The sequence below is a fragment of the Rhinoraja longicauda genome, chromosome 40, assembly GCF_053455715.1.
Source record: "Rhinoraja longicauda isolate Sanriku21f chromosome 40, sRhiLon1.1, whole genome shotgun sequence".
In the NCBI taxonomy this organism is placed as follows: domain Eukaryota; kingdom Metazoa; phylum Chordata; class Chondrichthyes; order Rajiformes; family Arhynchobatidae; genus Rhinoraja; species Rhinoraja longicauda.
Genome location: NC_135992.1, coordinates 9,026,027 through 9,051,499, shown reverse-complemented (window position 1 = coordinate 9,051,499; position 25,473 = coordinate 9,026,027). Strand labels below are relative to the sequence as shown.

At 50.0% G+C, this 25,473-nt stretch overlaps 1 protein-coding gene across 2 annotated transcripts; it reads left to right on the top strand.

Annotated features, from left to right (window-relative positions):
* Nucleotides 1–267: 267 nt before the first annotated feature.
* csdc2a (cold shock domain containing C2, RNA binding a) lies at nt 268–23,123 on the top strand. Of its 2 annotated transcripts, none has more exons than XM_078430653.1 (4): nt 268–501; nt 17,300–17,497; nt 19,472–19,594; nt 21,042–23,123. In XM_078430653.1, the coding sequence occupies exons 1-4, from the start codon at nt 299–301 to the stop codon at nt 21,202–21,204; spliced, it is 687 nt and encodes a 228-aa protein (XP_078286779.1). In that variant the 5' UTR covers nt 268–298; the 3' UTR covers nt 21,205–23,123. The 2 variants fall into 2 exon arrangements, with proteins under 2 accessions (XP_078286779.1, XP_078286780.1); XM_078430654.1 differs by lacking the exon at nt 268–501 and adding an exon at nt 16,662–16,882.
* The last annotated feature ends 2,350 nt before the right edge of the window (nt 23,124–25,473 follow it).

The window sequence follows — 25,473 nt, the reverse complement described above, 5'->3', positions numbered from 1 at the left end:
CCCTCATCGGGGTAAACTCCATCGAGTACAGGCTGGACCTCCACCCCACCCCCTCACCTTAGTGAATAGCTTACTCTCAACTGCAGTCAAAGGTAAAGAATAGTGACATGGGCTGGAATGTTAGGAGCTTGCTAATCCACATAGCAGCATGGAGGGGGGAAGGGAAATGGGGAAGGTAAAAATATATGTTAACACATATATAAATGCAGCTTTTGTTTCAGCCCGAGGCACTGCGATGCTCTCTTTAAATTCTGCATGGATCACCACCCCTTCTCTCTCTCTTTCAAAGCATACAGTGATGTCACAACGAAAGGTGGGGCGAGAGACTGTCAGCTTCCACCGAGAGAGAGAAAGAGAGAGAGAGGGAGAGAGCAGGAGGAAAATTAATGTTAACATCAACAGCAGGCAAGCAGACACGGAGCATAGGAGTCTGACCACACAGGAACAATACAACTCAGTCCGGGCTCTGTGGCATCGCTTTGGGGGTCTTTGTGTCAATAGGTAAGGAATCGTTCATTGAGATGAAATTGTTTCTGCTGCTTTGCTATATTTTAGCACAGGCTGTGTGAGGTGGGCTGGTGGGAACAACAAAAAAAAACTGCAACAACAACAACAAAAAAACAGTCGTGCTACGTATTTTTCTATCTTGTTGTCTCAAAGGATCATTGTGGCTTTTCTTTCTTTCAATTTCGAAATAGCTGAATAGCTTTCCTTTTTGAAGAAAGTAAACAGGAAAATCCTCCCCGCTTGCAGCTGGCATTGTTCTTGCGCCCCCTTGTTAACCATTTCATCTTTCTGGGGGGTGATGACACCTCATATTTCCCCGGCTCTTTGTGCCCCGGTCCAGTACACATGTGTTTGTGTGTATGTGTATGGATGTGTGCGTTTATGTGTGTTTGTGGGTATGGATGTGTGTGTGTGGATGTGTGTGACTGTGTGGGTGTGACTGTGTGGGTGTGACTGTGTGGGTGTGACTGTGTGTGTGTGTGTGTGTGTCTGTGACTGTGTGGGTGTGACTGTGTGTGTGTGTCTGTGACTGTGTGTTGGTGTGTGTGTGTCTGTGACTGTGTATGTGTGTGTGTCTGTGACTGACTGTGTGTGTGTGACTGTGTGTGTCTGTAACTGTGTGTGTGCGTGACTGTGTGTGTGTCTGTGACTGTGTGTTTGCGTGTGTATGTGTTTGTGTGTGTTTGTGTGTCTGTGACTGTGACTGTGTGTGTGTGACTGTGTGTGTGTGACTGTGTGTCTGTAACAGTGTGTGTGTGACTGTGTGTGTGTGTGTGACTGTGTGTGTCTGTAACTGTGTGTATGTGACTGTGTGTGTGTGTGCGTGTGTGTGTGTGTGACTGTGTGTGTGACTGTGTGTGTGTGTGTTTGTGTGTGTGTGACTGTGTGTGTGTGTGTTTGCGTGTGTGTGTGTGTGTGTGTGTGCGTGACTGTGACTGTGTGTGTCTGTGACTGTGTGTGTGTGACTGTGTGGGTGTGTGTGTTTGCGTGTGTGTGTGTGGTTTGACAGTCGCACTCCCCACCTGTGCCAACGGGCTGGCTGGGCTCAGTTGCTAACTGTGGTGCTTGTAAAAGACCCGAGCTAGACTCTACTCTTTATTCTCAGCTGCCGGCGCCCCAATCTTGCGGGCGGAATTGACGGTCTTGCAGATTCACATCAAAGGACACGTCTCCTCTCACAGGTGGCGATGCCAACAGCAGCTTTTGGGGAGGAGGGGGAGGGGAAAAGAGAGAATATTCGCTGCCACCCTCATCAATATTTTATCCCTCAAATCCAACATCACCAAAATAGATGACCTGCTTGTGATCACATCCCAGCCCCGAGGGAGAAGGGCCTTGTTCAGTTTGACAGCCCCAGCTCCCTGCAAATGGGAAGAGCCTTGAAAAATCAAACAAACTGCAGATGCTGGTTTAAACCGAAGGTAGACACATAATCCACCCATCAAACAGCCAACAAAGGCCTATCTCCTTTATGTGTAGGAAGGAACTGCAGGTAGACACAAAATGCTGGAGTAACTCAGCGGGTCAGGCAGCATCTCGGGAGAGAAGGAATGGGCGACGTTTTGGGTCGAGACCCTTCTTCAGAACTGCAGATGCTGGTTTAAACTGAAGATAGATACAAAAAGCTGGAGTAACTCAGCGGGACAGGCAGCATCTGTGGAGACAGAGATGCTGCCTGTCCCGCTGAGTTACTCCAGCTTTTTGTATCCATCTTCTGTTTCCTTTATCACCGTTACTTTTCTTTTTGCATATCTTTCACTCATTGTTCTTTATCTCGCTACATCGTCGTCTATATACCTCTCGTTTCCCTCATCCCTAACCAGTCTGAAGAAGGGGTCTCGACCCGAAACGTCGCCCATTCCTTCTCTCCAGAGATGCTGCCTGTCCCGCTGAGTTACTCCAGCATTTTGCGTCTATCCGCAGATGATGGAAATCTAAAATGAAAGCAGGAAGATGCTGGGTAGGTCAGGCTGCACCTGCGGGAAGGGAAAACAGGCGTAACGTTTTCAGGTCGTAATCCTGACGGAACATCTTCGACCTGAAACGTTCACTAAATGTACTTTTCGTTGTTCGCCACTCTCTAATCCCTTTGTCTCAATTGCGGAGTTTGCACGTTCTTCCCGTGACCGCGTGGGTTTTCTCCGGGTGCTCCGGTTTCCTCCCACACCGTGCAGGTCTGTAGGTTAATTGGCTTCTGTAAATTACCCCTCGTGTGTAGGTTGAGTGGTCGCATCTGCTGGGTGTTGATGGGAATGTGGGGATGGTGTTGATGGGCCGAAAGGCCTGCTCCCCTGTTTGGGGAGAATATAAACTGAGATTATTGCTGGATCAGTGTGAATGATACATTTAAGGGCGGTGATACAGTGGTGCAGTGGTAGAGTTGCTGCCTTACAGCGCCACAGATTCGAGGATCAATCCTGACTACAGTGTTGTCCGTGCGGAGTTTGCAGGTTCTCCCTGCGACTGCGTGGGTTTCCTCTGGGGGCACTGGTTTCCTCCCACATTCCAAATGCTTGGTTTGTAGGTTAATTGGTCTCTGTGAATTGTCCCCTAGTGCGTAGGATAGAACCAGTGTACGGGTGATCGCTGGCCGGCACGGATTCTGAATCTATAAGCCTCCTACCCCATCCGTGGAGTACTGTGCTGTTCCCACGTCAATCTCCTCAGCCGCCTCAGGACCCAGAAGGTGGGAGATGAAGCAAGACATCACCTCGATGTCAAGGAACTGCATGAGAAAACGAAGAAACAGTGCCCCGTAACATAAATATTTTATCACAATGACAATCTTGGCTGTTCTGTGCAATATTACTGAAACGCCCATGTTTCCCAATCATGGATTTGGTATTTATAGAGAGTCACAGCGTGGAAACAGGCCCTTCTGCCCAACTTGCCCATGCCAGCCAACATGTCCCATCTACACTAGGCCCACCTGCCTGCGTTTGGCCCATATTCCCTCTAAACCTGTCCTATCCATGTACCTGTCTAACTGTTTCTTACACGTTGGGATAGTCCCAGCATCAACTACCACCTCAAGCACCTTGTTCCATGCACCCACCACCCATTTGAGTGAAAAAGTTACCCCTCGGATTCCTATAAAATCTTTCCCCCCTTCACCTTAAGCCCATGCCCTCTGGTCCTCGATTCCCCTACTCTGGGCAAGGGACTGTGCATCCACCCGATCTATTTCTCTCATTTGTATCTAACCCGGTCTGAAACACACCTAGATGCACTCCCGCCCCCTCCCCTGACATCAGTCTGAAGAAGGGTCTCGACCCGAAACGTCACCTATTCCTTCTCTCCAGAGATGCCGCCTGACCCGCTGAGTTACTCCAGCATTTTGTGTCTACCTTCGATTTAAACCAGCATTTTTTTTCCTAAACACATTTTGTTGAAGCCACATTGCAGATAAACTTGCAAAATTATTATTTTATACTTTAGACATTTCTGTTAAGGCCATTCAGTCCATCTTCGCAGAACTTTAATGTTGTTGTGAGCTTGTTCTCTGTGGGCACTCTTTCACGCCCACTGTTACCTGTTAGTGTTGATCTATCAGAGCTCACATTGCAATATTGCCCCTGGCCATCAGGGGGCTCTTTGCTTAAGATCATAAGTGATAGGAGCAGAATTAGGCCATTCGGCCCATCAAGTCTACTTCGCCATTCGATCGAGGCTGATCTATCTCTCCCTCCTAACCCCATTCCCCTGCCTTCTCCCCATAACGTCTAAATCAAGAATCTATCTATCTCTGCCTTAACAATATCTTCTGACGGCCTCCACAGGCTTCTGTGGCAAAGAATTCCACTGAGAAAAAAATTCCTCCTCATCTCCTTCCTGAAAGAACGTCCTTTAATTCTGAGGCTGTGACCTCTAGACCTAGACTCTCCCACTAGTGGAAACATCCTTTAGAGCACTTAAAGTCGCCTACCTCTGTCACCAACTTATCAATATAGATCAAATCACTTATTGACTGGAGACGGGTCGCGATCTGAAACATCACCTCCCGACCCAAAACCTTCTGCGTGACCTACTCCAGCACTTTGTGTCTTTTTTTTGTAAACTGGCATCTGCAGTTCCTTGTCAACAAGGACTGACTGTCAGTCAGTGAGTCGCACTGCAACGAGCGTTTGAGCTTGAGTTTAGTTTAGTGTCACGTGTACCGAGGTAGAATGAAAAGCTTTTGTTGACTGCTGACCAGTCAGCGGAAAGACACAACGGGCGGCACGCTGGCGCAGCGGGTAGAGCTGCTGCCTTACAGCGATTGCAGCGCCAGAGACCCGGGTTCGATCCCGACTACGGGCGCCGTCTGTACGGAGTTTGTACGTTCTCCCCGTGACCTGCGTGGGTTTTCTCCGAGATCTTCAGTTTCCTCCCACACTCCAAAGACGTACAGGTTTGTAAGTTAATTGGCTTGGGGTGTGTGTAAATTGTCCCCAGTGCATGTAGGGAGGTGTCAATGCGCGGGGATCGCTGGTCGGCAGGGACTCAGTGGGCCGAAGGGCCTGTTTTCGCGATGTATCTCTAAACTAAACTAAACTTGATTACAATGGAGCAATCCACATGGTACAGATGCATGATAAGCATAAAGTGGCTACTGCCCAGAGGAAATAAAAACCATTTAATGCAGACTATTTAAAGAATAGTAGCACGATCCCATTGAAACACCCCACTTGTAAAGACAGGACAATACAAAGAGAATATTGGAATGAAACCAAGAAACCTCCCCCTGTACAGATAGAATAATTTCTGCAGAGAAATGCAGTGAGAGGTGGATAGATAAATAAAATAAAATTACATTTATAATATACACCGATCAGCTAAAACATTATGACCTGATGAGCCAAAACATTATGACTACCTGCCTAATATGCTGTTGGTCCTCCGTGTGCAGCCCCATATGCAGCAGGGTGCGATGCACTGTGTATTGTGGCACCTTCCTCCCGTGACCACCATTAAAATTTTCTGTGACTCGTGCCACAGTCGACCTTCTGTTGGTTCGGACCAGACGGGATAGCCTTCGTTGCCCTCGCGCATCGATGAGCCTTGGGCGCCCAACACCCTGTCGCCGGTTTGTGGTTTGTCCCTCCTCGGACCACTGTCGGTCGGTACTCACCACTGCTGACCGGGAGCACCCCACAAGAGCTCTTAAGGATAGAGGAGTGAGGGGGTATGGGGAGAAGGCAGGAACGGGGTACTGATTGAGAATGATCAGCCATGATCGCATTGAATGGCGGTGCTGGCTCGAAGGGCTGAATGGCCTACTCCTGCACCTATTGTCTATTGTCTATTGTCTATTGCCTGTTTCCGTACTGTATGACTCCAAAGACGTACAGGTATGTAGGTTAATTGGCTGGGCAAATGTTTAAAAAAATTGTCCCTAGTGGGTGTAGGATAGTGTTAGTGTGCGGGGATCGCTGGGCGGCGCAGACCCGGTGGGCCGAAGGGCCTCTTTCTGTGCTATATCTCTAAATCTAAATCTATATCTATGCAGCCTTAAGCTCATAGATATAGAAGCAGAATTGGGCCATTCGGCCCATCAAGTCTACTCCGCCATTAAATAAAGGCTGTTCTATCTTTCCCTCTCAACCCCATTCTCCTACCTTCCCCCAGTGACCTTTGATGCCCTTACTAATCAGTCCATCTCCACTTTAGAAATACCCAATGTCTTGCCTCCACAGCCGTCCGTGGCAATGAATTCCACAGATTCACTGCTTTTTGGCTGAAGAATTTCCACCTCATCTATATACTAAAACTCTCATTTGTTTAGCTGTTTGTTCCAGAAATACAGCCAAAACAGTGCACAATAGCGCGACAATTTTAGGCCCAACTTACTCACCGTCGTCCCTTTGGTGCGAATGGGTTTCATTGAAATCGGTGTTATATTTTTAAAGTTATTCACATTTTAAAGTTTAAATCTATCTCCTAGGGGGGGAGGAGTTGGAGGGAGGTGGGGAGGCGGGAGGGAGGGGGGGGGGAGGAGGGAGGATAAGGGGGGTTGAGGGGGATGGAGTGAGGGGAAGGGGAAGGAGGGAAGGGGGAAGGGGAGGGGAAGGGGAGGGGGAGGGGAAGGGGAAGGAGGAGGGGGAGGGGGGGAGAGGGGAGAAGGGGGAGAAGGGGGAGTGGGGGAGGGGGCCAATAGACAATAGGTGCAGGAGGTGGCCATTCGGCCCTTCAAGCCAGCACCGCCATTCAATGTGATCATGGCTGATCATTCTCAATCAGTACCCCGTTCCTGCCTTCTCCCCATACCCCCTGACTCCGCTATCCCTAAGAGCTCTATCTAGCTCTCTCTTGAATGAAGGGGGGGGGGGGGGGGGGGGGAGGAGAAGCTGCTGCACCAATGCAGGAGAGGTTTGGGCCCAACGGGTCCACTTGGTCTAGTCTCTATTCTAATCAGTCTGAAGAAGGGTCTCGACCCGAAACGTCACCCATTCCTTCTCTCCTGAGATGCTGCCTGACCTGCTGAGTTACTCCAGCATTTTGTGAATAAATACCTTCGATTTGTACCAGCATCTGCAGTTATTTTCTTACACAGTCCATCTGCGTTATAACGCTTATATCAGTCACACCATTGAAGTCCTGGACTCTGTCGCACTCTGTACCCTGCATCCTTGCCTGCTCCCTTTCACTCTCTCTCACACTGGTAGTGTCACGGTCTCACACTCCCCTGACCTCCATCCTGACCTCGGCGGCTGTCCGTGTGGAGTTTGCATGCTCTCTCTGCCTCCACTTTGCATTCTACCACTTGCCCTCATTTCCTCCCAGCAGGGTGGCGCAGCGGGTAGTACCGCTGCCTGCCAGCGCCAGGGACCCAGGTTCCACCCTGACCTCGGGTGCTGCCTGTGTGGACTTGGCACATTCTCCCTGTGACCGCGTGGGTTTCCTCCGGGTGCTCCGGTTTCCTCCCGGTCTGAAGGGTTCTGACCCAAACGTCACCTCTTCCTTTTCTCCAGAGATGCTGCCTGACCTCCTGAGTTAACCCAGCATTTTGTGACTATCTTTTTCCTTCCTTTCTTACTTGAGGCATTTGGGACTAAGTTGTTAAAGGGCCCATGGTTTTGTGTGGTGAAAGTTACTCAGCGGGTCAGGCAGCATCTCTGGAGAAAATAAATAGGTGACGCTGCGGGTCGAAACCCTTTTTCAGACCCGAAACGTCACCCATTCCTTTTCTCCAGGGACGCTGTCTGACCCGCTGAGCGACTCTAGCTTTTTGTGTCTATCCCGATCAAACCCCTTCCGCACCCTCGACTAAACCTCTGCATCCTCTCTGTAACAGAGCAAACCAGAACTAGACACAAACCAGAACTAGACACAATATTCCAAATGTGGCCTGGCCAAAGTTTAATGCAGCCGTGTAATGTAACTGAGGGACAATAATTCATTGGATGATGAAAGGGCAGAGTCCTGATGTGGCCACTTTCATGGTTCATTATAAGAAACAGGAGCTGGAGTCGGCCATCTGGCCCTTTGATCTTGCTCCACCATTCATCATTCTTGATTGGTGCGGGCGTCCGGGGTTATGGGGAGAAAGAAGGCAGGAGAATGTGGTTAGGAGGGAGAGATGAATCAGCCATGATTGAATGGCGGAGTAGACTCGATGGGCCGAATGGCCTAATTCTACTCCTATCTCTTATAATCATCATGGCTGCCCTCTTACCTCAGCACCATTTTCCAGCTCTGTCCCCATAGTCCTTGGATGTCCAAATATTTAGTGACCTGTGTTTTTTTATCACTGGATCCCTCCCGCTCTTCAGGGTTGAGAATTCCATGGTTCTACCAGCCCACTGAGTGAAGGTGTTCATCCTCATCACAGTTCCAAATGGTCAGTCTTTTTGCCAGCCTAGAAATATCAAATATGAGAAGGTGAAGAGGGAAAGGTTAAAGGAAATGCGTGGAACAATCTTCTGGGGAAGGTGTCCCAACCCAAAACGTCCCATTGATGTCCTCCAAAGATGTTGCCTGACCCACTGAGTTACTCCAGCACTTTGTGTCTTTTTCTTTGTAGGCCAGCATCTGCAGTTTCTTTATTTCTACCCCCTGTTCTATCTCCTTGGCTCTAGAGTCCTGAGCCAGTGGAAATATCTTCACTGCATCTAATCTATCGAGGCCGTTTTGATGAGCTGGAAAGCAGTGACAGGATCGGTCAAAGTCAGCATGGATTTATGATAGATAAATGCAGTGTGGAAACAGGCCCTTCGGCCCAACTTGCCTATACCGGCCAGCATGTCCCAGCTGCACTGGTCCCATCTGCCTACGTTTGGCCCATATCCCTCCAAACCTGTCCTATCCAATGTACCTGTCTAACTGTTTCTTAAACGTTGCGATAGTCTCTGCCTCAACTACAAGCTGCCAGAGGAGGTAGTTGAGGCTGGGACTATCCCAACGTTTAAGAAACAGTTGGACAGGTACATGGATAGGACAGGTTTGGAGGGATATGGATCAAACTAGTGTAGCTGGCACATGTTGGCCGGTGTGGGCAAGTTGGGCCGAAGGGCCTGTTTCCGCACTGTATCACTCTATGACTCTATGACTCTAAATCCATGCTGCCCGTTGTACCTTTAGTTTAGTTTCGTTTAGAGATCCAGCGTGGAAACAAGCCCTTTGGCCCACGGAGCCCACGCCGACCAGTGATCCCCGCACACTAACGCCATCCTACACACACTAGGGACGATTTACAATTTTACCGAAGCCAATTAACTCACAAACCTGTACGCCTTTGGAGTGTGAGTGGAAACCGGAGATCCTGGAGAAAACCCACGCAGGTCACGGGGAGAGAACGTACGAACTCCCATAGTTAGACAAGCATCTGTAGTCAGGATGGAACCCGGGTCTCTGGCGCTGTGAGGCAGCAACTCTACCGCTGTGCCACCGTGCTGCCCACCAAGATCTACACTAATCTTATTTATCCACATTAGGTCCCCAGCTGCCTGAAGTACTAAAACAGACACTGAATTACTCCAGAAATGTCGATGGGGTAGATGAGAGAGAATTTGCACAGTGGCAGAGCGATAGAGCTTCTGCCTCACAGTGCAACTGATAAAATGCTTTCCACGTACATCTCTGGAAGTTTATGAAAATAACTGCAGATGCTGGTTCAAATCGAAGGCAGACACAAAATGCTGGAGTAACTCAGCGGGTCAGGTAGCATCTCAGGAGAGAAGGAATGGGTGACGTTTCGGGTCGAGACCCTTCTTCAGACTGATGTCGGGGGAGGGGGCGGGACAAACATAGGATGTAGTAGGAGACGGGAAGACTAGTGGGAGAACTGGGAAGGGGGAGGGGAAAGAGAGGGACAGAGGAGCTATCTGAAGTTAGAGAAGTCAATGTGGGGTGTAAGCTGCCCAAGCGAAATATGAGGTGCTGTTCCTCCAATTTGCGCTGGGCCTCACTCTGACAATGGAGGAGGCCCAGGACAGAAAGGTCAGACTGGGAGTGGGAGGGGGAGTTGAAGTGCTGAGCCACCGGGAGATCTGATCTCTGGACTCTGGTGGAGCTGGTTGGGAGCGTGCCGCAAGCTTTTTGCACGTTGCACATTGTGTAACCATGGAAAGATTGTCCATGTGACTGGAACCCTTCCCTTCAATCCCAGCATCTTGCACCATCTCAGCTGCCTTGGAGCGGGAAAGAAGGTAAAAAGTTAGAGCACGGCAAAGGACGTTCCTTTAGGAAGCAGACGAGGTGGAACATCTTTAGTCAGAGGGTGGTGAATCTGTGGAATTCTTTGCCACTGAAGGTTGTGGAGGTCAAGTCAGAGGATATTTTTAAGGCGGAGATAGATCGATTTTTGATTAGTACAGGTGTCAGAGGTTATGGGGAGAAGACAGGAGAATGGGGTTAGGAGGGAGAGATAGATCAGCCATGATTGAATGGCGGAGTAGACCTGATGGGCCGAATGGCCTAATGCTACTATCACTTATGATCTTATGGCTAGCTTAACGGCTCCTCCAGAAGTGTTGAGAGTGGGGTGGGGAAGCTGAGAGGAGGAGATATAAACATATTGAACAATTTTATTGAGGTGAGTTGGGAAGAAATAACAGGCAACTCGAACAACAGACAATAGGCAATAGGTGCAGGAGTAGGCCATTTGGCCCTTTGAGCCAGCACCGCCATTCAATGTGATCATGGCTGATCATACACAATCAGTACCCCGTTCCTGCCTTCTCCCCATATCCCCCGACTCCACTATCTTTAAGAGCTCTATCTAACTCTATAGGCCCAATATCGAACCTGCACTTGTATGGAAATGGCCAATGTTACGTTTCAGTCCACACAGAGGGGCAATGTAGAACAGATGGAATAGATCAGAGCATGTTTGTGTTGCAAGAGACCTGGACATATATGTGCATGGACAGAGAGTGGTTCTAAGATAGAATTCACTCCCTCTAAAGGTGGTGAAAGCAGATTCAGAGATTTCAAAAGGGAACAACGTCCCCTTTGATACCTCATTTTCACACCTCACCCTTTCACATCTCTGTGTCTCTTTCTCCCCTGACTCTCGGTCCCAGTCTGAAGCAGGGTCCTGACCCGAAATGTCACCCATTCCCTCTCTCCGGAGATGCTGCCTGTCCCGCCGAGTAACTCCAGCATTTTTGTGTCTACTGTATCTTGGTGTAAACTAGCTTCCTTTAGGCAGTCCTTTCCTGCCGATGTCAAAAGGGAATTGGGGATAGGTCCAAGGAGGTATAATGGGATTGGTCTGCCAGCATTGACATCGATGGGCCAAATGGCCGCCTTCTGGGTGCAGTAACGATTCAATAATTCTGAAGAAGCATCCTGAGCTGAAACGTTGCCTTTCCAGATGCTGCCTCCCCAGAGGCTGCCTGGCCTCAGAGGGCAGTGGAGGCCAATTCTCTGAATACATTCAAGAGAGAGCTGGATAGAGCTCTTAAGGATAGCGGAGTCAGGAGGTACGGGGAGAAGGCAGGAACGGGGTACTGATTGAGAATGATCAGCCATGATCACATTGAATGACGGTGCTGGCTCGAAGGGCCGAATGGCCTCCTCCTGCACCTATTGTCTATTGACCTGCTGAGTTCCTCCAGCACTTTGTGTTTTGCTCAGGATTCCAGCATCTGCAGTCTCTTGTGTCTCCATTCAACAATTCCCCTTCGGCGAGTGCAAGATTCTTCTTGAGGGGCTGGGGGTAGCATTTCAATACACCTAAGGTAGACCGAAAAAAGGGCTGGGGGCAACTCTGCGGGGTCAGGCAGCATCTCGGGGGAGAAGGAATGGGTGACGTTTCGGGTCGAGACCCTTCGTCAGACTGATGTCCCCTCCCCTGACATCAGTCTGAAGAAGGGTCTCGACCCGAAACGTCACCCGTTCCTTCTCTCCAGAGATGCTGCCTGACCCGCTGAGTTACTCCAGCATTTTGCCTCTACCTTCGATCTGTAAAAACTGGTTCTTTGGAATTTCTGGCCAGCACAAACAGGTTTTTTTTAGGGTGAGCCATGAACTGGGGCTGTTGATGCAAGTATCTCACCGCCAAAATGTGGAGACGCATTTAGCCTGAAGATGTTTTCCGGTTTTTTTTTCTCACTTCTTTTTCTGTTCAAAACAAGTCGTTTAATAATAATAACAATAATAATAACTCCTAGGGTGAATGTGCCCTAGGCACGGAAACAGGCCATTCAACGTGACTGAACCACACCAGTACAGCAGTCCGCGCCCTCTGTGAACTCTGTCAACCCCCGCTGCGTCGAAAAACAAAACCGTGCCATTACTCAGAAACTGAAATCATTTATAATTTTACCCCAAGCCGATCGACCTACAATTGCCAGCGGTTTACAATAGACAATAGACAATAGGTGCAGGAGGAGGCCATTCAGCCCTTCGAGCCAGCACCGCCATTCAATGCGATCATGGCTGATCACTCTCAATCAGTACCCCGTTCCTGCCTTCTCCCCATACCCCCTCACTCCGCTATCCTTAAGAGCTCTATCCAGCTCTCTCTTGAAAGCATCCAACGAACTGGCCTCCACTGCCTTCTGAAGCAGAGAATTCCACACCTTCACCACTCTCTGACTGAAAAAGTTCTAAAGGTTTAAATCGAAGGCAGACGCAAAATGCTGGAGTAACTCGGCGGGTCGCACGCGTCTTTGGAGTGTTGGGGGAAACCGGAGCACCCGGGGAAAACCCAGGGGAGAACGTACAGGCAGCGCCCCCAGTGGTCAGGATGGAACCCGGGTCTCTGGCGCTGTGAGGCAGCAACTCGACCGCCGCGCTACTGTGCCGCACTGGAACCGTCCAAAACCCTGGAACTCCCTAAACCAAAGGAAGTAACGTCTCGACAAGGCTCTGTGAAAACCTCTCGACCTCGAGAGTAGTGGTACCGTGTGGAACATTGGTGCCAGGCTGTGTGAACTCGGGCAAGGTGTGACCCGCGCGGGCCTGCCACGAGGGTTAGTTCAGACGGACGCAAAAAGCTGGAGTAACTCAGCGGGACAGGCAGCATCTCCGGAGAGAAGGACGTGGGGGTGACGTTTCGGGTCGAGACCCTTCTTCAGTCACGACCCGAAACGTCACCCATTCCTTCTCTCCAGAGATGCTGCCTGTCCCGCTGAGTTACTCCAGCTTTTTGTGTTTATCTCCGGTTGAAACCAGCATCTGCAGGTCCTTCCTGTAGATGCGGGAAGATTGTTCCCGATGTTGGGGAATTCCAGACCAAGGGGTCACAGCTTAAGGATAAGGGGGAAGTCTTTTAGGACCGAGATGCGAAAACATTTCTTCACACAGAGAGTGGTGAGTCTGTGGAATTCTCTGCCACAGAAGGTAGTTGAGGCCAGTTCATTGGCTATATTTAAGAGGGAGTTAGATGTGGCCCTTGTGGCTAAAGGGATCAGGGGGTATGGAGAGAAGGCAGGTACGGGATACTGAGTTGGATGATCAGCCATGATCATATTGAATGGCGGTGCAGGCTCGAAGGGCCGAATGGCCTACTCCTGCACCTACTTTCTATGTTTCTATGTTTCCTACACATGAGAATAGTTTAGTTTAGTTTTATTGTCATGTGTACTGAGGTACAGTGAAAAGCTTTTTTGTTGCGTGCTCTCCAGTCAGCGGAAAGACTATATACGATTACAATCAAGCTGTGTAAGGTGAATACAGGGTAAGGTGAATAACATTTAGTGCAGCATGTAGTCCAGTAAAGTCCGATTAAAGATAGTCCGAGGGTCTCCAATAAGGTGGTGTAAGAAAATAACTGCAGATGCTGGTACAAATCGAAGGTATTTATTTCACAAAATGCTGCAGTAACTCAGCAGGTCAGGCAGCATCTCAGGAGAGAAGGAATGGGTGACGTTTCGGGTCGAGACCCCTCTTCTCCAATAAGGTGGTAACTCAGGACTGCCCTCTAGTCAAATGAATGATATAGTTGACAATAGAATAGTTCAGTTAGACAATAGACAATAGGTGCAGGAGTAGGCCATTCGGCCCTTAGAGCCAGCACTGCCATTCAATGTGATCATGGCTAATAACAGCTGGGAAGAAACTGTCCCTGATTCTGGAGGTGTGCGTTTGTACGTGCGCTTCTGTACCTCTTGCCCGGTGGGAGAGGGGGGGAGAGGGAGCAACCGGGGTGAGACCTGTCCTTGATTATGCTGGTGGCCTTGAGGAGCTGGTGGGGTTCAAACATAGAAACATAGAAAATAGGTGGCAGTGTAGGCCATTCAACCCTTCGAGCCAGCACCGCCATTCAATACGATCTTGGCTGATCATCCAGAATCAGTACCCCGTTCCTGCATTTTCCCACATATCCCTTGATTCCTTTAACCCTAAGAGCTAAGTCTAACTCTCTCTTGAAAACGTCCAGTGAATTGGCCTCCACTGCCTTCTGTGGCAGAGAATTCCACAGTTTCACAACTCTCTGGGTGAAAATGGTTTTCCTCATCTCTGTCCAAAATGGCCGACCCCTTATTCTTAAACTGTGACCCCCCTGGTTCTGGACAAGCAGCTGGTGTAGCGGGCTCGGTGCCAGGGCACACGGGCAGGGAATGGTCCCGGGGAATTCTTTCAGGGTCTCTGTGATCAATGGGCTGATCACTTGAAAGAGACAAAACCTCAGCCGCCCAGGCCAAGGCCTTGTTACCCATGGTCGCGGTCGGCAGCTGGTATTCCCACTCACCTTTGTCTCACTCAAGCCCATGGATCCCAGAATCTCCCCGGCACTTTCCTTCTCCCTCGTTCTTCCCCGCTCACCTTCTCTCTTTCTGCCTGGTCTCCATTTTGCAGTTTCCCCCATATTTCTTCCTTTCACTATCTGCCCGAATGTCTCTCGTTCCTTGTCATTCTGTGTCCCCTGTCTGTGGGCGATTCCCTTGTTGTGTACAAACGTCACTCCCTGTTTATTTACATTTATTTCCCTATCTGTATCGCTTTATACATTTCTGCCTTTCTCTGTCTCTGCCTGCCAGCAATGCCTTTTACATCTCTGAGTACGTGTTGTTCATTTACATGTCTGTCTCACTATCTCCTCAGCCTGACAGACTCCACAATCTCTATTTGTTTGTGTGTTTTGCTCTCTCTGTCTCTCTCCCCCTTTCTCTCTGTCTCTCTGTCTCGCTCTCTCTGTCTCGCTCTCTGTCTCTGTTTCTCTCTCTGTTTCTCTCTCTGTTTCTCCCTCTCTGTCTCTCCCTCTCTGTCTCTCTCTCTGTCTCTGTTTCTCTCTCTGTTTCTCTCTCTGTTTCTCCCTCTCTGTCTCTCCCTCTCTGTCTCTCTCTCTGTCTCTGTTTCTCTCTGTCTCTGTTTCTCTCTCTGTCTGTCTCTCTCTCTGTCTCTCTCTCTGTCTCTCTCTCTGTCTCTCTCTCTGTCTCTCTCTCTGTCTCTCTCTCTGTCTCTCTCTCTGTCTCTGTTTCTCTCTGTCTCTGTTTCTCTCTGTGTCTCTCCCTCTGTCTCTCTCCGTCTCTCTCTCTCTCTGTTTCTCTCTTTCTCTCTCCCTCTCTGTCTGTCTCTGTCTGTTTCTCTCTCTGTCTCTCTCCCTCTGTCTCTCCCTCTTTCTTTCACTCTCTCTGTCTCTCTTTTCTCTCCTCATCGATCTCTTTCTCTCTATTTATCACGCTACCCCCTTCTTTCCTATCCACCGATCTGGCTGTCAATTTATCTCTGTCTCTATCTCTCTATTGGTCTGCATGTATACCATGTTCACCCTCCTGCCTTCAGGGAGAAGGTTTCGCAGCCTGAGGTCAAGCACCACCCGACTAAAGAACAGTTTTTTCCACCAGGCTGTCAGGATGCTGAACTCTCTCCCCTCCCTTCCTCCTCTCTCCCCTGCCCCTATTGGACCTGGACTTTAACACCCCACACACATGCACATCCAGCACCAGACACTTAAAAAAATTTTTTTTAACGCATTTGAAGTGACTATATTTTATATTTTATGTTGATTGTTGTTTGCTGTGCCTTTTTAATTTTAACTTAGTTTTATGCACTTTGTTCCTCGGGATTGTGGGAAACGGTATTTCGATTTTCTGTCTGTGTAAACTGGCTGAGGATTGACAATAAAATTGACTTTGACTTGACTTTGACTCCATCACTGTATCCGTCTGTCTGTGTACACCTTTCTCTCTATCTATACGTCCTCTTGACTGTTTTCTCTCTGTAGTTGTGCATCCCCCTCCCCCGGGTGTTTAACGCAAACTGCACACAGGGTGGATCAGATCGTTCAGGGGTTAAAGACTGTAATCGCTGCCAAGGTCGATCACTGTAGATATGGAGCCTGGGTTTCTACGGCACACATTAGAATAACCAGACGCAAGCTTGAGAGGCATCTGGCATCACCTCACCACTTGGATCACGGCTACTCCATCACTCAGAAGCTTTGTCCTTCCACAACATGTCTTTGTCTTTCATTCATCCCCTCTTCTATCGCTTTGCTCTGTCCTCTGGTCAAATCTCTCTCTCTCCCCCTTTCTCTCTCTCTCTGTCTCTCCCTTTCTCCCTTTCTCCTCTCTTCTCTTTCTCTCTCTCCTCTCTTTCTCTCTCTTTCCTTCTCTCTTTCTCTCCCTCCTCTCTTTCTCTCTCTCCTCTCTCTCTCTTTCCTCCTCTTTCTTTCTCCTCGCTTTCTCTCCTCTTTCTCTCTCTCCTCTCCTTCTCTTTCTTTCCTTCTCTCTTTCTCTCCATCCTCTCTTTCTCCCTCTCCTCTCTTTCTCTCTCCCCTCTCTCTCTACCCTTTCCCTCTTTCTCTCCTCTCTCTTTTGCTCTTTCTCCTCTTTCTTTCTTTCTTTCTCCTCTCTCTCCCCTCTCTCTCCCCTCTCTTTCTCCTCTCTCTCCCCTCTCTTTCTCCTCTCTCTCCCCTCTCTCTCCCCTCCCTCCCTCTCTCTCCTCCCTTTCTCGTGCTTTTTCTCTTCTTCAGCCTGAGAGTCGGGGGAAAGTGAGACAAGAGGTATAGAAGGCACTGAGGACAATATCTCCCGTTTCCCTTTCCCCTGACTGTAGCCTTCATGACCGCACATTTACCCGATCTATTCATCTCACGATCTTGTACACGTCTATGAGATCACCCCTCATCATCCTCCTGCGCTCTAAGGAGTAAAGTCCTAGCCTGCTCAACCTCTCCCTGTAGCTCAGGTCTGAAGAAGGGTCTCGACCCGAAACGTCACCTATTCCTTCTCTCCGGAGATGCTGCCTGACCCGCTGAGTTACTCCAGCACTTTGTGTCTGCCTTCGGTTCAAATCAGCACCTGCAGTTCCTTGTGTGGGAAATGAAGGAACTGCAGATGCTGGTTTAAACCAACCGCAGCATTTTGCTGTTCCTTCCCACACGAGTGGGCTTCTAACACTGGCTCCTGTTGTTTTACAGATTGATCTCCCCTCGAGGCACCATGTCGTCAGAGCAGGGAGAGACGTCACCCTCACAACCACCCCACATGCCTCGGGCACCTGTGTCCCCCCCTCTACTCTACTACCGAGACAGCCTCAAAAGCTGGGAGCGGAGTCATTCACTCCTGGGGGAGCTGCCTAGTCCTCTGCCTACCAAACGCACCCGCACCTACTCTGCGTAAGTATCCCCGCTCTGTCCACAGCGCGTGGCGAGATGAGATGCTTTACTAATGTTTACTGTCAACACCAGACTCGACCTGAGCTACAGGGAGAGGTTGAGAATAGAGTTGCCAACTGTCCCGTGTTAGCCGGGACATCCCGTATTTTGGGCTAAATTGGTTTGTCCCGTAGGGGACCGCCCTTGTCCCGTATTAGGGCCAGGGGACACTGTAGGCCCGGACACTGTGGGCCCGGACGCTGTGGGCCAGGACACTGTAGGCCCAGACGCTGTGGGCCCGGACGCTGTGGGCCAGGACACTGTAGGCCCAGACGCTGTGGGCCCGGACGCTGTGGGCCCGGACGCTGTAGGCCCGGACGCTGTAGGCCCGGATGCTGTAGGCCCGGACGCTGTAGACCCGGACGCTGTAGGCCCGGACGCTGTAGGCCATTCTCCTGCCTTCTCCCCACAACCCCTGACACCCGTACTAATCAAGAATCTATCTATTCCTGTTTTAAAAATATCCACTGACTTTGCCTCCACAGCCTACCAGGCCAAAGAATTCCACAGATTCATCACCCTGTGACTAAAGAAATTCCTCCTCATCTCCTTTTTAAAGGAATGTCCTTTAATTCTGAGGATAGAGCTGTTCCCAAACCAGCCTATGATGAATCCTGATACCGTACTTCCCACGGCCAACCTGTAGAAGTTGTTGTCTCTGCTCTCTGACCTCTCAATGTTGTTTATTTACCGTGGGTAAAGATCAGGAAATGTCAATAGTAACTCATCTCTCAGTCAGACAATTGTGGATTCAATCCTCATTCAGGATCAGGCGATAAGACAAAACTAAGCCACAAAATGCTGAAGTAACCCAGCGGGACAGGCAGCATCTCTGGATGGAAGGAATGGGTGACGTTTCGGGTCGAGACCCTTCTTGAGTTTAATGTAGTTTTGTTTGTATCACCTGTACCGAGGTACGGTGAAAGCATTTTGTCTGCGTGCTATCCAGTCAAACAAAAGACCACACATGATTACAATCAAGCTGTCCACAGTGTCAATAGTCAATTTATTTGTCACACACACATAAATGTGCAGTGAAATGAAAAATTACCCACAGTTCAACAATAAGACCAATAAAAATAAGTAATAAAAATATGCAAAAACACATACAATCATAAACCAACACCAAAACAAAAGAAACATCCATCACAGTTCACAGGTAAAGGATAGGGTTGGCAGGGTTTCAGCACTTAAGCTACAGAGAGAGGTTGAACAGGTTGGGTCTTTATTCTTTGGAGCGTAGGAGGTTGAGGGGGGACTTGATAGAGGTTTTTAAAATTTTAAGAGGGACGGACAGAGTTGACGTGGGTAGGCTTTTCCCTTTGAGAGTGGGGAAGATTCCAACAAGGGGACATAGCTTCAGAATTGAGGGACAAAAGTTTAGGGGTAACATGAGGGGTAACTTCTTTACTCAGAGGGTGGTGGCTGTATGGAATGGGCTTCCGGTGGAAGTGGTGGAGGCTGGCTCGATTTTATTATTTAAGAGTAAATTGGATAGGTATATGGATAAGAGGGGATTAGAGGGTTATGGTCTGAGAGCAGGTAGATGAGACTAGGTCAGAGAGAGTGGTCGGCGTGGACTGGTAGGGCCGAACGGGCCTGTTTCCGTGCTGTAGTTGTTATATGGTTATTATATGGTTATAAAGAGAACAACATTTAGTGCAAGATTGGGGCAGGACAATGGCGCAGCGGTAGAGTTGCTGCCTCCCAGCGCCGGAGACCCGGGTTCGATCCCGACTGCGGGTGCTGTCTGTACGGAGTGCTGGAGTAACTCAGCGGGACAGGCAGCACCTCTGGATAGAAGGAATGGGTGACATTTCGGGTCGAGACCCTGCATCTGCGGTTCATTGCTATACGTTGCCAAGGGGTCTCCGCGAGGTGCTGGAAGACTCCTGGCGTGTTTCCGAGATTGCCAATCCGTTTGTCCTCTTGCAGGTCCGCGCGGGCAACGCTGGGCCCCATCTCCAAGGGCAAGTGCAAGTGCTTCTCCAGGTCGCAGGGCCACGGCTTCATCACCCCCACCAAAGGGAAAGAGGACATCTTCGTGCACATCTCCGAGTGAGTGGTCGCCCGGCGCCCTTCCCGACGGTGGGGCGCGCTTGCAGCAGGAGCGCCCGTGGGCCGATACACACCGGGAGGGATGAGCGAGGCTCTGTGTCAGTGGGTAGAGTGGAGATCCTAGCGGTCGGATTCAAAGCCCATCGAGCTCCAAGGGAACATGGGATTAAATAAAATGGGTGAGCCTAGAACATTGGGTTTGCAAAAGTACTTTTTAGTTGAGTTGGGTTTAGTTTTAGATCGACATAAAACGCTGGAGTAACATAGAAAATGGGTGCAAGGAGAGGCCATGCGAGACACCACCGCCATTCATTGTGATCATGGCTGATCATCCACAATCAGTTACCCGTCCCTGCCTTCCCATATCCCTTGATTCCGCTAGCCCCAAGAGCTCTATCTAACTCAGTAACCCAGCGGGTCAGGCAGCATCTCCGGAGAGAAGGAATGGGTGACGTTTCGGGTCGCGACCCTTCTTGAGTTGAGTTTAGTTTATGTCACATGAACCGAGGTACGGTGAAAACATTTTGTCTGCGTGCTATCCAGTCAAAGAAAAGGCCACACACGATTACAATCAAGCCGTCCACAGTGGACAGACAGAGGATAAAGGGTACCACATTAAGTGCAAGGTTGGGGCAGCACGGTGGCGCAGCGATAGAGTTGCTGTCTTACAGCGCCAGAGACCCGGGTTCGATCCTGGCTAAGGGCGCTGTCTGTACGGAGTTTGTACGTTCTCCCTGTGACCCAGGTGGGTTTTCTCCGGGTGCTCCGGTTTCTTCTCGCTCTCCAAAGACGCGCAGGTTTGGAGGCGAATTGGCTTCAGTAAAATCGTAAATTGTCCTCCAGTGTGTGTAGGATAGTGTTGGTGTGTGGGGATCGCTGGTCGGCACCGAAAGGGCCTGTTTAGTTTAAGAGATACAGCGTGGAAACAGGCCCTTCGGCCCAATGGGTCCGCGCCGACCAGCAATCCCCACACGATCCACTAAGCCAACTACGGTCAATCTGTACATTTACCAAGCCAATTAACCTACAAACCTGCACGTCTTTGGAGTGCGGGAGGAAACCGAAGATCTCGGAGAAAACCCACGCGGGTCACGGGGAGAACGTTCAAACTCCGTACAGACAGAGCTCATAAGGATAGCGGAGTCAGGGGGTATGGGGAGAAGGCAGGAACGGGGTACTGATTGAGAATGATCAGCCATGATCACATTGAATGGTGGTGCTGGCTCGAAGGGCCGAATGGCCTCCTCCTGCACCTATTGTCTATTGACAGCACCCGTAGTCGGGATGGTACCCGGGTCTCCGGCGCTGCATTCGCTGTAAGGCAGCAACTCTACCGCTGCGCCACCGTTTCCGCGTTGTATTTCTAAATGAGACTAAAACAATCTCTCTCTCTCTCTTGGAGAGCTGAAGCCTTTGACTGACCTCTCCCCGTCTTTCCTCCCTACAGCATCGAGGGGGAGTACGTGCCGGTGGAAGGAGACGAGGTGACTTACAAGGTGTGCACCGTCCCGCCCAAGAACTTGAAGTACCAGGCAGTGGAGGTGGTCATCACCCACCTGGCCCCGGGGACCAAGCACGAGACGTGGTCCGGCCAGATCATCAACTCCTGAGGGTGCAGGCACGGCGAGGAGGGGGGGTGGCTTCAGGAAGCCATAACAGGAGAAGGGAGAGGGGGAGAGGGAGGGGGGGGGGGGGGGGGGATGCCTTCAGGAACGGATCCATCGATGGGACTTTCTAAACAGGGAACTGAAACAAAACTAATTATGGGGAGAATATGTGATTTGTGAGTCGTGTGTTGTAATAGATTTTACAGGTTATGGATTTAATAAAATGGATTCTACGTAACGCAATGCTGGAGGCTAGGCGGGTGGGCGTAGGGTTGCCAACTGTCCCGTATTAGCCGGGACATCCTGTATTTTGGGCTAAGTTAGTTTGTCCCGTATGGGACTGTCCTTGTCCCGTATTAGTAGGGTTGCCAACTTCCTCACGCCCAAATAAGGGACAAAGGGTTGGATGTCACCGCCCCGCGGCCCACCTGACCTCGCCCAGCCAGCGGCCACATGCTCCCGCTCCACCAATGGCGGCCGCCCGGGCCCGGGCGACGGGAGCACGTGGCCGCTGGCTGGGTGAGGTCACATGGGGCGCGGGGCGGTGACGCCCAACCCTTTGTCCCGTATTTGGGAGTGAGGAAGTTGGCAACCCTAGGTGGGTGTGACAGTGGCTTTATCCCTGATCCTCACCTGTCGGGGGGGAAAAAACTGCAGATGCTGGTTTAAATCGAAGTTAGACTCAAAATGCTGGAGTAACTCAGCGGTTCAGACAGCATCTCGGGAGAGAAGGAATGGGTGACGTTTCGGGACAAGACCCTTCTTCAGTCTGAAGTCTGAGGAAGGGTCTCGACCCGAAACGTCACCCTTTCCTTCTCTCCCGAGATGCTGCCTGACCCGCTGAGTTACTCCAGCATTTTGTGTCTACCTGTGATCCTTACCTGTGTTTCCCCAGCCGGGCTTGGATCTGTGCATTGGTATCAAGGCTAATAAATTATACGGAGGAATTGTATTGTTTATTTCCCTCAGTGGAGGGCCCTTTCGGACTTTGGGGTGTCTTTGCTGCAGCCTAGAGTGGGCCATTCATCCCCTATATTCTATCCCACAGTTCGGTGAGATGGTGGTGGGAGGGTGTATTGATGCCTTGGCTTGGTCCTCTCTGCCTTGTCCAGGAGCGATTTTCTACTCGAGAACCAGGCGACAGAGGTTTAAGGTGAGGGGGGAAGATTTAATAGGTTGCGTAACTTATTTTACACAAGGGGTGGTGGGTGTATGGAACGGGCTGCCGGAGGAGGCAGTTGAGGCAGGTACTATTGCAGTATTTAAGAAACATTTAGACAGGTACATGGATAGGGCAGGTTTAGAGGGATATGGGCCAAACGCAAGCAGGTGGGACTAGTGTAGAAGGGACACGTTGGCCGGTGTGGGCAAGATGGGCCGAAGGGCCTGTTTCCACGCTTTAAGACTCTATGACGCTGTAACTCCCAGTGGTGTGAAATTTTCACTCTGTCCTCTACAGCCTTTTTAAGGATGGGGCACAAAGTTCTGGAGTAACTCAGCGGGTCGGGCAGCATCTGTGGAGGACATGGATAGGCGACATTTTGGGTCAGGACCCCTCTTCAGACTTTTGAAAGAAAGATCCCGACTTGAAACGTCGCCTTTCCACGTCCTCCAGAGACAGACACAAAATGGCGGAATAACTCAGCGGGAGGACATGGACAGGTGATGTTTTGGGTCGAGACCCTTCTTCACAGACTGCTCGTCCTCCAGAGATTTTGCTTGACTCGCTGAGTTACTCCAGCGCTTTGTGTAGGACAATAACTGCAGATGCTGAATGGAAGGTAGACACAAATGGAAGGTAGACACAAAATGCTGGAGTGACCCAGCAGGTGAGGCAACATCTCTGGAGAGAAGGAATGGGTGACGTTTCGGGTCGAGACCCTTCTTCAGACTGATGTCAGGGGAGGGGGCTGGACTCTGAGGGGAAAGGTGCGGGGGGGGGGGGGGGGGGAGAAAGTTCCTAAACTCTCGCCTGCCTGGGACAAGGAGGTAGAGTTTCAAGGAGGCACACCCCAGATGCTGGTTTACACAAAAAAAACACAGAGTCCTAGAGTGATACAGCTTGGAAACAGGCCCCTAGGCCCAACTTGCCCCAGCTACACTAGTCCCATCAGCCCTTGTTTGACCCGATAACTCAGCGGGTCAGGCAGCATCTCTGGAGAACATGGACAGGCGACATTTTGGCTCAGTCTGAAGAAGAGTCCCAGAGCGAACCTTTAGTTAAAATTTAGCGTCTGGAGTCCCATCGGCGGTGAAATCAGCAAAGACACCAGTGCAGTTTTATTACATCTTTGGAAGCTTCTCGGTCAAAAAAAGGGCTCAACTCCAGGCCACGTTTGGAGTATCGTGTCCAGTTTTGGTCACCCTGTTCTAGGACAGATGTTGTTGGGCTGGTAAACGACGCTGAGAAGATTGACGAGGCTGTTGCCAGGACTATGGGGAGAGGTTGAGTAGGCTGGGACTCTATTCCTTGGAGCGCAAGAGGACGAGGGGTGATCTTATAGAGGCGTATAAAATCATGAGAGGAAGAGATCGGGTAGATGCACAGAGTCTCTTGCCCAGAGTAGGTGAATCGAGGACCAGAGGACACATAGAAACATAGAAAATAGGTGCAGGAGGAGGCCTTTCGGCCCTTCGTACCAGGACACAGGTTTAAGGTGAAGGGGAAAAAGATTTAATAGGAATCTGGGGGTATGGAACAAGCTGCCAGAGGAGGTAGTTGAGGAGTGACTTCCCTATACATGTACTGATACTAGGACCGCGCCCCCTCTCCCTCAGCCCCAACCAAAGATACTAGAGGAACAAGATGGACCACTCCGTTGAAATCGCCTATACTGAAGTGTAGTACGCAAAGGAGCCATTTTAGTAAGCAAAACCCGCCGTTAGTTATGCCTCTGGCAGTGTAATCAGTGTTTTGGGGGAACAGTATGTGTGATGATACCATTGAAATGCAGAATATATCTCATCTATCAATTCATAGATTTTTGTTATTTTTCTTTTAAAATGTTTCTGCAAGTTTCTGCCTACTAAAATGGCCGCCGTGACGTACTATGGTTTTGAGGGTCGAGTGGTCTATCTTGCTCCTCTAGTATCTTTGACCACAACTTGGTTGAAGTCCAACCAGGAGGTAACTGGTTTGCACAGGAACCAGGTTGGGGGAGAGGAGAGAGGTGGGATGTTGGACACAGGGCATTGCATTGTGGGCCACTGTTCCACTGTAGCTCCAACCTTTATGCTAAGACTGTGGCCCCTGGTTCTGGACTCCCCCAACATTGGGAACATTTTTCCTGCATCTAGCTTGTATAAAAGGACTGGACAAGCTAGATGCAGGAAAGATGTTCCCAATGTTGGGGGAGCCCAGAACCAAGGGCCACAGTCTTAGAATAAAGGGGAGGCCATTTAAAACTGAGGTAAGAAATAACTTTTTCACCCAGAGAGTTGTGAATTTGTGGAATTCTCTGCCACGGAGGGCAGTGGAAGCCAAATCACTGGATGGATTTAAGAGAGAGTTAGATAGAGCTCTAGGGGCTAGTGAAATCAAGGGATTTGGGGAGAAGGCAGGCACGGGTTATTGATTGTGGACGATCAGCCATGATCACAATGAATGGCGGTGCTGGCTCGAAGGGCCGAATGGCCTCCTCCTGCACCTATTTTCTATGTTTCTAACCTTTCGTTGAGCTGTAGCATGAATCATTCTCAGTGTTTAGTTTAGTTTAGTTTAGAGATACAGCGCGGAAACAGGCCCTTCGGCCCACCGGGTCCGCGCCGACCAGCGATCCCTGCACACTAACACTATCCTATACCCACTATGGACAATTTTTACATTTATCAAGCCAATTAGCCTACAAACCTGTACGTCTTTGGAGTGTGGGAGGAAACCGAAGATTTCAGAGAAAGCCCACGCAGGTCACGGGGAAAACGTACAAACCCCGTACAGGCAGCACCCGTAGTCGGGATCGAACCCGGGACTCCGGCGCTGCATTCTTTGTAAGGCAGCAACTCTACCGCTGCGCCACCGTGCCAGTGTTCTGGGCTTCTTCTAGTTCCACCTTTCTTTTCGAGAATAAGTTTTGTCTTTGTAAGTCGAACAGTGCTAATCTCCATTGCAACTATTCACCGTTAATGCTCTTGTAGAGGGTGACCAACGATCAATTACTAGAGACGATGGCTTTGCTGGCAATAACTACCAATAAAATGTCATAGCATCCACGTTGCTGTCTATTCATTCCTCTTGGGATCTTGTCCGAACCCACCGATGACGTGGCCTCCTGG